Genomic DNA, 15523 nt, shown 5'->3' on the forward strand with positions numbered 1-15523 from the left:
AAAATCATGTACACAAGTTATTCTATGACTGGCTGGAAAGATTTTATTGAAAGTTGGTATTTGAAATCCTTATGATAATGTGCCAAGCCATCTGAATGCTTGTTCAGCCATTTTCCTGAGCACAAAGGGACAAAATGTATTAAAATTATATATGATACTTTCTCTGCTTGGATGAAATTTAATAAAAATTGGAATTTAGGATGTGTATGAGATGTCTGTGTAGGTTCAGTATTTGTTTTAATCAGATCATTTTTATCAACAAAATATTTTGAACTAATAATAATTCTGTGCTCTGACTGGATGACAAAAATTTTAATAAGATCTCTATTAAGTTGAATTATTTGAATTTTGGTTTCAGTTGGACTCCTTGTAGTGGAAAAACAAAATTATGTCTGTAGTACATAGACCCAAACTGGGGCTATGTTATTATCCTGCTATCGAATTTGGCATGTTGGATTTCTTTAAAAGTTAATGCCAATCATTAAAGTTCAGCTTTGAGTAATTTCAAATTATTATAATTTTGTTTTTATTATCAAAAGTGATTTGAAATAGTATTTATTTTTCCTTTTTTCATTATAATTAGACTATTTTTATCACAAAACAATTCGAAATGATAATTCCTCCCAGGCTTATAGAAATTTAATGAAATTTAGTATTTAGGATTACTATTAAAATTTGATGTTTCAGTTTAGACCATTGACAAAATTAGTCAAAATTCTGTATTATGTACTTGCACCAAAAATAACTCAAACTTTACTATGATAATGAATAATGTTCTTGTATACTCGCAATACTATTATGAAACACACCTTTCTAAGATTGTCTGTAATCCTTTCTGCTTGTTTCAGCATCATAGTGGCATTTTCCAAAAAAAATCAGATATTAAGTTTGGAAGTAATTCCTAAAACTAGTGGATTGGGCTTCACAAAAGCACTATGTAAACTCTGTTGCTGATAATGCTAGATGATGACATACATCATACTAAATACTTGCTCTGGTGCTTAGTATTCAGACACCAAAGCAATAATAATAATAATATGTCCACTATAATGTTTTATGAAAGTAAAAGCAGATTTATCTTGTGTACTGTAACGTAATGTAATGCATCATTTTATAGTTGTAGTAAGTTTTAAAAAAGTGGATATTCATAATTAAATAAATGGAAGGTAAAGAGGTAACATCTGAGAACTGTTGGTTTTTAAAAGTGATTTCACTATTTCTATAACCTCATTTTTTAAAAGCCCCACCGTTTTTAAATTATTTTTTAATACAGCTTTCTGAGACAGTGTTTGTATGTTTTTGATAACCATCGTTTCTTCTCCCTATGACAGGTGACTGCACTTTGGGTTTTTAAATACAGTATCCCCTCTTTCTTAGCTTGGAATTCTTCAGACAGTACCATATAAAGGTAGGAGTTTCTAATAAATAGGGTCATCAACTTTTTCACCAAATGTTTTGTATACTGAACAACGTATAAAAAAATTCCATCATCGTGAAAAGGTTGACCTTTTTTTTTTTTTTTTTTTTTCTTTTTTTCCCCAGATGGTCTTACCTCTTCCCCTCCCATTATCTGCATATACATCTCTGGATGTTATGCAAATAGCTGGGCTAAAACTTAATGACATCAACTTCAATATAATTAATATCCAGTTATCTTGAACTTTTTAATTTGAAATTTTCTTAAAAGCATTTTCCTTTGCTGAAAAAAACTAGGTGATATTTATGTTGCTTCTGTAACCTGGACATGCCTAATATTTGTTTTCTGATTTGTATCCTTTGAGCTCCCCCCCCCCCCAATCTGAGATAAAATATCAAACTTAAATAAAATGGATGAAAAATTTCTAGAATATATGTCCAGAATACAGAAATTACTGCTTTCTCATCCCTTCTTATTAGTTGAATATTCACATATTCAATTAATAAGAAGGGATGAGAAAGCAGTTTTATAACACGTTTTTAAATGTTTTAGTGAGGAATGTTATAGCCAAGTGACTCATTACATTCTGAGATCATCTCTATTAACGCAAGATTGAGGATACTGTAGGATGCATGTTCTGTGTTGAATGCATACACAGTATATTTAAGTAGGTTTTGGATTTTTGTGTATGATGAATCATTAGTTGACATTTAAGAAATATATGTAACTTTGCAAAGATTGATATGAGGAACAGTAATATTAATTTTCTCCACAGTTTATTAGAGTAGAACTGCATGTGAAGCTAAATGCTTTTATAAATTTGTTACTTTAGAAGTAAATATGCATATTTGAATATATAAATCTTAGTAGTATACTGTTATATGCTAACGTTTCTTTCTCTCTTTTTCCTCCCTTTCTTTCATGCTTATTCTTTGGGATCTTCTGTCATCTTGCAAACATGACAGGATGGTGTCAATGGTAGAAATAAGGAGGGCTACTCAGATAAGGAGAACCAACGGTAAGTTAGTGGTTCACATACTTATGAGAGTAATGCAATTATATATAAATTCATAGATTCACATAGATATATGCAACATAGCATATCAAAAAAATTGTGCACCTTCACAGATAGAGAGTGAGACATCCATGGTGCCTTTACTGACAAAGTTGCAAACTATTAATTATCTCCTATGAAAGTATTGTGATCATGATTTCCTGGCATACACTTTCAAATGGTGTATGAGATACTGTGAAAATCCAACACAATTACAGATTATTGTTTTAATGTTTTTTATTACTATTTTAATTTTTCTTCTTCTTCAGATTGATCATTTATTCGGGCTTTAGTATATTAATTTCTTGCATTTCTAACTGCTCCTGACTTCAGTCTCTCTCTCTATCTTAGCCCTTTTAGCATAGAGCAGCTGTTAATTTTTGAATGCCAAATTTATGCCGTCTTCCACCCCTTACTCTCCTCAGCCAAGAAATTATATTGGTGTTTAATCCTTTATCCAAGTATAAGCAAAAAAGTTTGCACATGAAGTAACTTCACGACCGGGCAACTAGTATATAGAGGCTAGTGCCCTCTATTATACATGTCCATAAGGATATATGCTTTGCATTATGGGATACTAAGGCAAGTGATGTGAAGTCATTAGCCTCTATATACTAGTTGCCCGGTCATGAAGTTACTTTATTCGCAAACTTTGTTTGCTTACACTTTCATAAACGATTAAACTAAGAATATAATTTCTTGGCATCTTTAATTTATACTCTCCTCAGAACTTGTATTTTCTAATCTAGCTCTCAAATCCATGTATTAAAACGTATTTTAATGATGCTAATACAATATTTTGTTTGATTCCCCTACCCCCCGTTTCACGTGCAGTAATATTCGTGTTTTGTAGTTTAACACCTTATGAAATAGGTTCCTTGCTTGTTCTGTTTCCATATATAATTTGCTCATTTAACTAAATAGCTGTGTTTAAGCATCTCAAATATTTTACTTGTTCTGTAGAGTTACTATTAAAAAATGCTAGTAATATTTTCTGTTTTCCTCTTTTTATTGTTAATTTCCATGTATTAAAACGTATTTTAATGATGCTAATACAATATTTTGTTTGATTCCCCTACCCCCCGTTTCACGTGCAGTAATATTCGTGTTTTGTAGTTTAACACCTTATGAAATAGGTTCCTTGCTTGTTCTGTTTCCATATATAATTTGCTCATTTAACTAAATAGCTGTGTTTAAGCATCTCAAATATTTTACTTGTTCTGTAGAGTTACTATTAAAAAATGCTAGTAATATTTTCTGTTTTCCTCTTTTTATTGTTAATTTCATATCAGATTTGTTCCAGGTTATTTAACTTGATTCAAGAGCAAATTATAGCAGATGAAATCCAGTCTTCTCCCCTAACAAATGCAGTATTCTACAAAAAAAAAAAATTACAACCTTAAGTTTTATAACAAAAAAAAAAAGCCAAAGATAATGCTATCATAATTAATCAGTCAAAATATAATTTAATAAAATATTTTTAAGAGATTATTCATCTTGCTGCATTTTATAGATCTGGATCCTACCAATACACAAAAGAAAAAGATTTAGAAATTATTAAAAACAAAAAAAAAGTTATGACCCAGATAAATCTTAAGTACAAAACCACATCTTAAACTATCCCAGATATATATCCCCAAAAAAATTTACAAATACAATATCCTTCCCTCCCCAAGTATCCTAGTCGGTAACACTTACAATCCAGTTATCTAAATCACTTCGCTCCCCCTGTAAGGGGAGGAAGTGATTTAAATAACGGGTATAAAAAAATTCTGTTAATTTCAAAGCTGTAATAAAGAACCTTATCCTAAAAATCTGATGACGTGATTAGCTTTGATATCACATCTGTTTACTAACAGAATTTCTTGACCTGATTAAATCTCGCTTGCAGTGGGTTTTCTTTCTGTTCCTCCTCTTCTCCATCCATTTTTCACACTACTACACTCACATCAGCTAGTCTGGCTATTATTATATTATATATATTATAGTATGGATAAGGTGCCAAATCACAAATGTTTTGGTAATGCAAAAACATTTGTGATTTGGCACCTTATCCTGGGCACATTAGATACATTATAGATTTCAGCAGTCAACATCCAAAAATAACTTTACAATAGAAAAAATAAATACTTTTTTTTATAATTCTAAGAACTTGTTCTGTGGAGTGGTTCTCCTGGAATCCAAATTGTTCATTGGGGATAAGACTTAATTCTTCAGTCTTGCAGTCTTGTTATTATCATCATCTCAACTATTTTGATTATGCAATAGAGCATGCTAATTGGCCAATAGTTTATTTTTTGGAAGTGGGGGAAATTGTGCTGCTTTTCCTAGTTTTGTGTCAGTTACTTGCCATCCTGCTGGGAAATAGCAATATTGTAATATCGATAGCAATGCTGTACTTTATGCAGCAGACATTTAATGATTTTCATAACTTATTTCAATAGTATTAACAACACCAAATGAACTATTTTATTTTATTTTTTTTTTTTTTTAAATATTAATGGCTTATATTTTGCTGGATTTCAAACCAGCATCTTCAGAGCACAAAGCAGCATGTTATGGTTTCCACAAGACAATGAGTAAGTGAAACAATCCAAATTGTAACAGACAAAAGATCTAAAGTCCTAATTTGGTGCCCTCTAATATTGTAAAAAAAAGTATTACAGCTATCTAGGAGATGATAAGTCTCCCAAATTTTTGGCAAATTGATGCAACGATATTTGTTCAGATTAGGAGAATTCTTCATAACCATGGCTGACTCTAATATGAAGCAAATTATACTAGATAATTTATATTCTTGCTTTAATCCTATACTCATGAGTGAACAATTTTTTTTTTATTTTTATGGAGTATCATCTTCACAACTAGGCAATTTGATGCACAGTCATCAGCCTCTATATACAGATGACTACAGATTTTTTTTTTTTTTTAATCCTTTATGCAAAGAGATTTTCTTGGATAAAGAAAAAGTTTCATCCAGAATATTTTAAATGATATGGCAATACACCGTTTTGCTACTTGTGTAGTAAAACTGATAGTGCTTCCACTATCTCCATAGGTGCAGTTCTCACTAACGAGAACCCATAGTGGCAGTTTACACATCTGAAATGGAATGTATTGTGAATTATGGGATAGATACTGATACAATTTGACACAAAATAAATAGCCACTATATACAAGTCACTTAGTCATGAAGATTTTGTTTATTCGCATTTAGGTAAAGGATTAAAACAAGAATATAATTTACTTTAGAGACATAAAGTATGCATGAGATTGAAACATGATACTGCTCTGGCACATTGTGATGGCATGAAACACCTTCCAACTTTTAAGCTAATTATTTATTCCAGTTATATTATTGTCATTTAGTTATACCACACCTTTTGCAATAAAATATCCTTATTTTATTTGTTTTTAGTGAGAATAAACAATCTTTTATTTTAATTATATATATATCTTATATATAAATCTATATCTTATATATAAATCTATATCTTAATATATAAATCTATATCTTAATATATAAATATATATCTTATATATATATATATATATATATGTGTATGTATGTGCGTGTGTATATATATATATATATTTTTTTTAGAAATATTGCTGGAAGCTCAGTCAGTAGCAAAGGAAAAAGAAGCCATAGTAGGGACAGAAAAAGTCGCAGTCTTAGTAGAGGACGGCGAAGCAGGAGTAGAGGAGAAAGAAGTCGCAGTAGAGATCACAGAAGACATAGCTATAGCAGGGGAAGAGAAAGGAGGAGGAGTAGGTTTGTATATTATCATGGTATATTTGAGTTGCTAAAACACCTACTGTATCACTTCTGACGGAGGAAAAATATTCTCTCCTAGAATTAATTTTCGGTGTATTTACAAAATAGAGACTGTTGGTTGAACAAAAACACTATTATTTAAGATCTTAACTAGTTTTGTTTGTATTTATAGTACATTCAGGGGAGTAAAATACAATTACTTGATATTACAGTGACTGAGTTTACAATGAACGGGCTAATGGTAAGGAACATTTAGGATAGACTGACAGTGTTGTGCATGTGAAATTCACAATTCAGTGAGGGCTATGAAGCCAGAAGAAAATTTTGTAGCTCCAGCTTCTTTTATTTATCAAAATCCTAATTTAGTTTCAAACTGTTGAAGTAAGTAATGATCATACCCAAGTGATAAATATAAACACTGTTGGAATGATATTTATTTATGCTATAGGCTAAAAATATAGTTAATTTGACCTTTAGTTTAATGAACAAAAGGAACAAAAATGAATGAATTATAAATTGAAAAAAAAATGCTTATAATTGCCATAGTAAAACATACAAATTAACTTTAATTCCCTTAGAAACTGAAATTTAAAATTTTTAATTATGTATGGCAGTTTGTTTTTAAGAACGAGATTACCTCAAGCAAGTCCTCTTTCATTGATTCTCTCAAATCTGATTTAATGAATTTTGGAACTGAAAATAATTGCTCCACACTGGGTTGAGTAGGGGGGCAATGCAACCACCTGACATTTCTTTAAAAACGTACATTATTTGAAAACCACTCACTGGTTCAGACTATTTAAAAATATAGATTGCAAAAATAACAAGAAAATGAAATCTACATCATGCTGTAACAAACTAAAAAAACTTTCACTGTTGCAAACAGTAAAAGAACAAAACTTTCACAATAGTGAACTGAATTACCTCACAAATGGTGTCTCTCCATGTCGCAGAATACAACTATTTGGACTATTCTTATGGGCAATAGCACATAAAGTTTATTTGTTTTTTGAAATCATCATCATGCATATCAAGGATTTAGGCCTAGCATGGCCTGTTCTGGCCTTAGAAGTCATCCTTGAATCTTTTAAGAGGACGTCCTGGTTTTCTTTTTCCTAATGGCTTGTACTTTAAGGCTTGTTTTGGTAATCTTTCTATTTTCATTCTTTCAACATGTTCCATCCATTTATGTTTATATTTTTTAATATTTTCTATTACTGATTCTTGGTTTAATTCTTTTGTGATCAAATAGATTATACTTTGCAGTTTTTCTCATAAATTTCATTTCTGCTGTTATTAATCTTTGTTTGTCTTTTTCTTTTATTGACTAGATTTCACTTCCATACAATAAGACTGGTAGGGCTAATGTATTGTATACTTTTAGTCTGGTTTGTTTTTGAACTAGGTTTGGTTTAAATATAGAGTTAATTACACCTGTATTTTTAAATATTTTCAATTTTTAGGTTTATATCATTTTCATATGTGATCATACATCCTAGGTAGTTAAATGAATTCACCTGTTCTAAGATCTTGTTATCTATTACTATTTTAGTTCTTGCTGGATCTTGTCCTTTAAAAGCCATAGTTTTTGATTTTTCTGTTGATATTACCATACCATAATCTTTGGCTATCTCATTTAGATCTAAAATAGCTTTCTGTAAATTATCTTCAGAATTTGTAATTATTATTTGGTCGTTGGCAAAAAGGAGAGTGTTTAAGTTCACAGTAGGAGAAAGTTTAATACCTTGATGGACATTTTTATTCCATTTTATTGTTTATTTCATTTAGGTAAATATTGAAGAGAGTTGCTGAGAGGGGGCATCCCTGTTGGACCCTTGGTTTATCTCTCTCGTATATGATAGCTCATGATTTAATCTTATTTCTATTTGGTTATTTTCATATATAATTCTGATAGCTTTTAGGATATTATTTGGTATTTGTCTTTCTTTTAATATGTTAAACAAAATGCTTCTTTTAACTTTGTCAAATGTTTTTTCAAAGTCAATAAATGCAGTATTTCTAAGTTGCATTCTCTTCTTTTCTCTATTATTAATTTTAGGCAAAAGGCTGGATCTATACATGATTGTCCTTTTCTAAATCCATGTTGTAATTCTAAAATAAAGATTTCAGAATATTTCATTAGTTTGCTGTTTAATATTCTGCTATATATTTTGTAACAGGAATTTAGTATACTTCATGCCTATATAGTTTATAGGGTCATCTCTATTACCTTTTTTAAAGATAGGAATCACAATTGCTTTTTTCCATTCTATTGAGAGTGGAGGTTACCAGTTGTATAAATTTTATTTAAAAATAATAGGAGTCTTTCTTTGAATCTTGTTTTTGAAATCAAACTAGAAAATAAGTAGCTGAAATGTTTTCCTTGTTCCACAGGTTCCCCGTTCACAACACAGTTGACATTTTCAACAAATCTACCTATTTTCCTTGTCTTTGTCTTTTTAATGCTCACCTTCATTCCATATCTATTACAACAGTTATTCAATTTAGTCAGGGAATCTTGCAAACTTGTAGCGGATTTATTTAGAAGTATAACATCATCCGCATAAAGTAAAGGGCTGACATTAACATCTAAAATTCTGATATCATGTTTAATACCACTTTCCTTCATAATGTGATCTATATAGATAATGAATAACAGAGGGGATAATGTACATCCTTGTCTCACACCAGATTTAACATTAAACCATCTTCCTGTACTTCCTTCAATTCTAACTGCTGACTTACAACTCAAATACAGACTAAGTATTGCTTAATAGAATGCCCAATTGACGCCATATAACTGTAGCGTATTGAATAGCTTCTCTCTTTTGGCAAGATCAACAAAATTTAAATATAAATCTTTGTTATATTTCCATGCTTTCTCAACTATTCGTTGTAAAGTGAAGATCTGATCCTGACAGGCCTATTTGGCTTGAATCCAACTTGTTCTTCACCAAGCTTTTCTTCCACAATTCTTCTCAACCGTTTCTCAAGTATGCTTCCATAGATCTTGGCAGGAGCACTCAGTAGGGAAATACCTCTGTAATTCTCACATTCAGTTTTATTTCCTCTTTTATATACGGGTACTATTAGAGCTCTACTTCAATCATCGGGAATTCGTCCCTCTGTCTTCTGAACTATGCAGTGCAGCCACTGTAAGACTTTTATACCACCATATTTCAGCATTTCTGGTTGAATATCATCTACTCCTGATGCCTTTCCACATTTCCAGCCTTTCATGGCTTTTTCTAATTCAAGTATGGATATGTATTCCTGACTCTATGCCTGTTGAGTGTTTTTTACCACTGTGCTATCACTGCATGTTTCATTTAGCAATTTTTCGAAGTAATTACTCCATACTTCAAGGATATCTTTTTCTCCTGTTTTCATGTAACCTTTATCATCTTTAACTCCTTTTACAGCACTCTTTCCTCCATTTCTAAGCTTCTTCAACAACCTCCAGAATATCTTACCACCTTTTTTGATATTTATTTTCTATGTTCTTGCCAAAGTCCTCCCATGACTTTTTTTAACTAGTTTTACACAGTGTTTAGCTTTCTTACATTTGTCTTTCTTACATTTCAGCTACTTAGGCATGATTTTTAGTGAAGATGGTAAATTAAATATGGAAATAGACAACAGAATAAACAAAGCTGGTATGGTAGGAAGTAAACTGAATAAATTCATATGGAATAAGAAAGAAATTAGTCAGAACACTAAATTAACTGTATATAAGACAGTATTCAAACCAATTTTAACTTATGGATCTGAGAGCTGGGTCAGAAGTAAAACACTTGACCAAAGAATAGAGACCACAGATATGAGAGTCCTGAGAAAGATTAGAGGCATGAACAGATGGCATCAATGGCAATATCATATTAAAAACAAGGATATTAGGAAAGAACTTGACATTGTCAGCATCCAGTAATGCGTTAGCAGAGCTAATCTCAGGTGGTATGGTCACTTAAACAGAATGGGCAAGGAAAGATTAACAAAACAAGTGTTCTCTGCCAGGTTGGCAGGAAAACGACCCAGAGGAAGACCGAGATATAGGTGGATTGATACGGTACAATGTGCCTTAGGCGATAGAAATATAAGATCTGATAATGATAATATTCGAGTCTTGACAAATAACAGACTGATTTGGAGGAAAATTGTAGATAGGAAGTTAGTAATGATGTAAATTTTTCATGTAGTACTATCATATCCTGTACACCTCTTGAGGGTACATGTCAGGAATTTAATGATGATGATGATGAACTAGAAAATAAAAAGGCAAACTATAGCTGAGTAAGTAAGCAAACAAAATGGCAAGAAATAATTCCACTTACCTAAAATCTTCATAATAACTAAATATGTAGGTATATACCATTAAAATCAAAAGCAACCCCAAAATCAGTCAGTCAGCTTTATAATTCATCATCCCCAATGCTTTTTTGGAATTATACACAATGATACATTTGGCATATCAACACATTATTCGTAGTGACACGTGGAATATGAATGCAGTACATTTAGAAATTTGTTATTTTCAAATAAACAGTTATTTAATGATTTTTTTTTTTTTTTTTTGCCGCATCTATTAAGATATTTGCTATATAATTTATTTTATATTTATTATATCATCATCATATTCCTGACATTTACCTTCAAGGGGTGTACAGGATATGATAGGACTACATGAAAAATTTACATCATTGCTAACGATGTAATTTTTTTTTTTTTAAAGTGTAAATTGTAAAAATTATGTAAATGTTTTTACACAATTTTCCTCCAAATCAATCTATTACCTGTCAATGCTCCAACATTGTCAGATTTTATATTTCTATCTTCTAAGGCACTTTTTACCATATCAATCCACCTACATCTTGGTCTTCCTTTGGATGTTTTAACTTCCGACCTGGTAGAGAACACTTGTTTTGCTAATCTTTCTCTCCCATTCTGTTTAATTGACCATACCATCTGAGATTAGCTCTGCTAACACATTCCTGGATGCTGACAATGTCAAGTTGTTTTTTCCTGATTTCCTCGTTTTTAATATGCTATTGCCATTGATGCATTCTGTTCTTGCCCCTAATCTTTCTCAGGTCTCTCATATCTGCAGTCTGGTCTTTGGTCAAGTGTTTTACTTCTAACCCAGCCTCTCAGATCCATAAGTTAAAATTGGTTTGAAGTCTGTCTTGTATACAGCTAATTAATTTTTGAATAATTTCTCTCTTATTTTATATAAATTTATTCAGTTGACTTCCTACCATACCAGCTTTGATTATTACCTATTTAAATATTTAATTTACCACCTTCAGTAAAAATCATGCCTAAATAGCTGAAATGTTTTACTTGTTCTATAGGTTCTTCATTTACAATGCAGTTGATATTTTCAATGCTTCTGCCTATTTTCATTCTCTTTGTCTTGTTATTGCTGACCTTCATACCATATCTATTACAACAGATATTCAATTTAGTCAGAGAATCTTGCAGACTTGTAGTGGATTTATTTAGAAGTATAACATCATCCGCATAAAGCAAAGAGCTGAAATAACATCTCCAAATTTGATATCAGGTTTAATACCACTTTCCTTCATAATGTGATCCATATATATAATGAATAGCAGAGGGGATAATGTACATCCTTGTCTGATACCAGATTTAACATTAAACCATCTTCCTGTATTTCTTTCAATTCCAACTGCTGACTTACACCTCAAATAAAGACTAAGTATTGCTTGATATACTGTAATGCCCCTCTGATACCATAAAACTGTAACGTTTTGAATAGCTTCTCTCTTGGCACCATGTCATATGCTTTTTCCAGATTTACAAAACTTAAATACAGATCTTTGTTATATTTCCATGACTTTCCAACTATTTATTGTAAAGTGAAAATCTGATCCTGACAGCCTCTGTTTAGGTTGAATCCAGCTTGTTTTTCACCAAGCTTCTCTTCCACAATCCTTCTCAACCGTTTCTCAAGTTTACTGACATAAATCTTACCAGGATCACTCAGTTGAGAAATCCCTCTTTAATTTTCACATTCAGTTTTATTTCTCTTTTTATACGTGGGTACTATGAGAGGTCTACTCCAATCATCTGGAATTCGTCCCTCTTTCTAGGCCCTGTGAACTATGCAGTGCAGCCACTGTAAGACCTCTTTACCTCCATATTGAGCATTTCTGGTGAAATATCATCTACTCCAGCTGCCTTTCCACATTTCAGACTTTTGATGGCTTTTTTTACTTCAACTAAAAGCGAGCAAAGGTTGGTCGATTGGTAGAGCCTTTGCTACTAATGACTCACGCAAAAAGTTAAGCAAGTTTAGGCGTGGTCAGTAGTTGGAAGGGTTCAGTCATTCGATGCTGTTGGCACACTCTCCTGAGATGAGTTTGTGGACTCCCTGGAGGTGTCACATAATAATAATAATAATTAAAGTATGGATATGTATTCCTGATTGCATGCCTAGTCAGTGTTTTTTACTGTTGTACTGTCATCACTGCTAGTTTCATTTAGCAATTTTTCAAAATAATTACTCCATACTTCAAGGATATCTTTTTCTCCAGTTTTCATATCACCTTTATGTTTAATTCCTTTTACAGCATGCTTTCCTCCATTTCTGAGCTTTTACAGCAACCTTCAGAATATTTTGCAACCTTCTTGATATTTATTTTTAAAGTTCTTACCGAAGTATTCCCATGACTTTTGTTTAGATAGTTTTACACAGTGTTTAGCTTTCCTGTGTTTGTCTCTGTATTCGCTAAGACTACAAGCTGACTTTTTGCCAGAAACTTATAATATGCTTTCTTCTTTTCTTTCACTGCCTCTTTAAATTCCTGTGTTCACCATGGAGTTCTGATTTTTCTATCTTTGCAGACAACTTGTCTTGTCTTGCTATTCAAACAGTAAGACACATGTCTTGCTGTTTGAATACATTAATGTTTTCTTTGGGATTTGTCACCGATCTCCAAGATTTGGTTCCTCTTCTCAAACTCTTTCATTTTTTCTTGAATAATGTTTGTATATTTTAGTCTACAGTTCACATCTGAGAGCTGCTTAACTTTTATTCCCTTTAAAACTTTCTTACATATTCTTCTTTTCAATATGAAATTCAGTTTTATTTTATCTTGCTCAAGACTAAATGTGATCACTTCCAGTTTCATATCCTCTGCACCAATGAGAATAATCACTAACAACAATAACATAGTAAATGAGACTTTTCTTATTCCTTGCCTCTTTTCTCCATGTGAATTTGGGTACATTTTTATGTTGGAAATGGTGTTAGTGATAACCATTCCATTTCCTGAGCAGAAATCCAACAGGTATTGGCCATTATTATTATTAGCCTTGCTCTTTTCTCCCAATTTTCCCAAAATATTTTTGTATGTCTCACAGTCATTTCCCACTCTGCTATTTACATTTCCAACAAGGACGAACTTTTCAGTTTTCATTGTGTCAGGTGCTTTCTTTAAAGCCTCAAAAAATGCCTCCACTTCTACCTTAGTAGAACCTTCTGTTGGACTATAGGCACAAATAATCTCATTTTCCAGTTCCCCATTCTGATATTTGCCCACATCACTCTACTTGAGACTGCCTGCCATTCAAGAAAATTAGCCTCGTATTTAGTGTTGAACACTATGTCTACTCTTTCTTTTCCTTGATTGTCTTTGCCTGAATATAAAATTTTGAATGTATTGCTCAGAAAGATCTCGCCAGTTTTTGTCTTTTTTGTTTCAGTGACCCTATTATGTCGATCTGGTACTTATCCAATTCCTCAGCTAGCTCCGTTTCTTTGCCATTCAGGCTTCTTATGTTGATCATACTCAACTTGAACTCTGCTGATATTGAGTTGGGGTGTGTTTTAGGATTTGTTCCAGTAGCTGACTTTTCGCTGTTTGCCACGATTCCCTGGCGAAAGCAGGGCCTTGGTTAACCGGGCAACACCTCATCCCGCATGAAATTCTGTCATGTTGTACCATCATTTAATATTTTGGTTTAAGTCAATAAGAATACAATTCGGTTGGCTAAATCTTAAATTGCGAGCCCATCTTCATTTGTTTAGTATCCGGGTAGATACCTAACAGGGTGCACCACGAGAAGGTGAGGATTGGACATTAGGTCAGAAACCCTGATCGGTTGTCTGCATTCCTTTAAAGGCTATGTGGAGGTCTCCTCTCAGTTATACAGCTTTGACCCTTAAGCACCCCTTATTATATTAACTTATTAATAATTATCATATACATTTATTTATTTTGGGGTGCTTAAGGGTCAAAGCTGTATAACTGAGAGGAGACCTCCACATAGCCTTTAAAGGAATGCGGAGAACCGAGTAGAGCTTCTGACCTAATGTCCAATCCTCACCTTCTCGTGGTGCACCCTGTTGGGTATCTAACTGGATTCTGAACGAACGAGGATGGGCTGGCAATTTGGGATTTAGAAGATTAAATTGTATTCTTATTGGCTTAAACCAATATACAAAATGATGGTACAACGTGACAAAATTTCATGCCGGCTGGGGCTTCGCCCGGTTAAACAAGGCCCCAGTTGTTTTTACCAGGGAACTAGGGCGAACAGCGAAAAGTCAGCTACTGGAAAAAATCTGAAAGCACACCCCAACTCAACATCACCAGAGTTAAAGATCGGTGCTATCAACATAAGAAGCCTGAATGGCAAAGAAATGGAGCTAGCTGAGGAATTAGATAAGTACCAGATCGACATAGGGGTGACTGAAACAAAAACGACAAAAACTGGTGAGATCTTTCTGAGCAATAAATATAAAATGTTATATTCAGGCACTGACAATCAAGGAAAAGGAGTAGCCATAGTATTCAACACAAAATACGAGGCTAATCTTCTTGAATGGCAGGCAGTCTCAAGTAGAGTGATGTGGTCAAATATCAGAATGGGGAATTGGACAATGAGACTTATTTGTGCCTGTGGTCCCACAGAAGGTTCTACTAAGTGGACGAATTTTTTGATGCTTTAGAGAAAGCATCTGACACAATGAAAAAGGAAAAGTTGGTCCTTGTTGGGGATCTAAATAGCAGAGTAGGAAATGATTGTCAGACATACAAAAATATTTTGGGAAAATTTGGAGAAAAGAGCAAAGCTAATAATAATGCCAAATATCTGTTGGATTTCTGCTCAGGACATGGACTGGTTATTACTAACACCATGTTCCAACATAAAAATGTGCAAAATTCACATGGATAGAAGAAGCAAGGAATAAGAAAAGTATTATTGACTATGTTATTGTTGATAGTAATGTTTTCTCCCTGGTGCAGGA

The 15523-nt window shown here is 32.5% G+C and overlaps 1 protein-coding gene across 2 annotated transcripts in view; it reads left to right on the forward strand.

Moving 5' to 3' along the window:
• Positions 1 to 15523, forward strand: part of LOC150103094 (RNA-binding protein 39-like) — a 356476-nt gene that overhangs the window by 116076 nt on the left and 224877 nt on the right. For both annotated transcript variants that reach the window (XM_090397583.1, XM_090397584.1), the window contains exons 4-5: positions 2383 to 2435; positions 6076 to 6246. In XM_090397583.1, coding sequence (XP_090253709.1) covers positions 2383 to 2435; positions 6076 to 6246 — 224 coding nt within the window. The remainder of the gene's footprint in view (positions 1 to 2382; positions 2436 to 6075; positions 6247 to 15523) is intronic.

The sequence above is a fragment of the Typopeltis vanoorti genome, chromosome 9 (assembly GCF_054136105.1).
Source record: "Typopeltis vanoorti isolate ZY-2024b chromosome 9, IOZ_Tvanoo_1.0, whole genome shotgun sequence".
Lineage (NCBI taxonomy): Eukaryota > Metazoa > Arthropoda > Arachnida > Uropygi > Thelyphonidae > Typopeltis > Typopeltis vanoorti.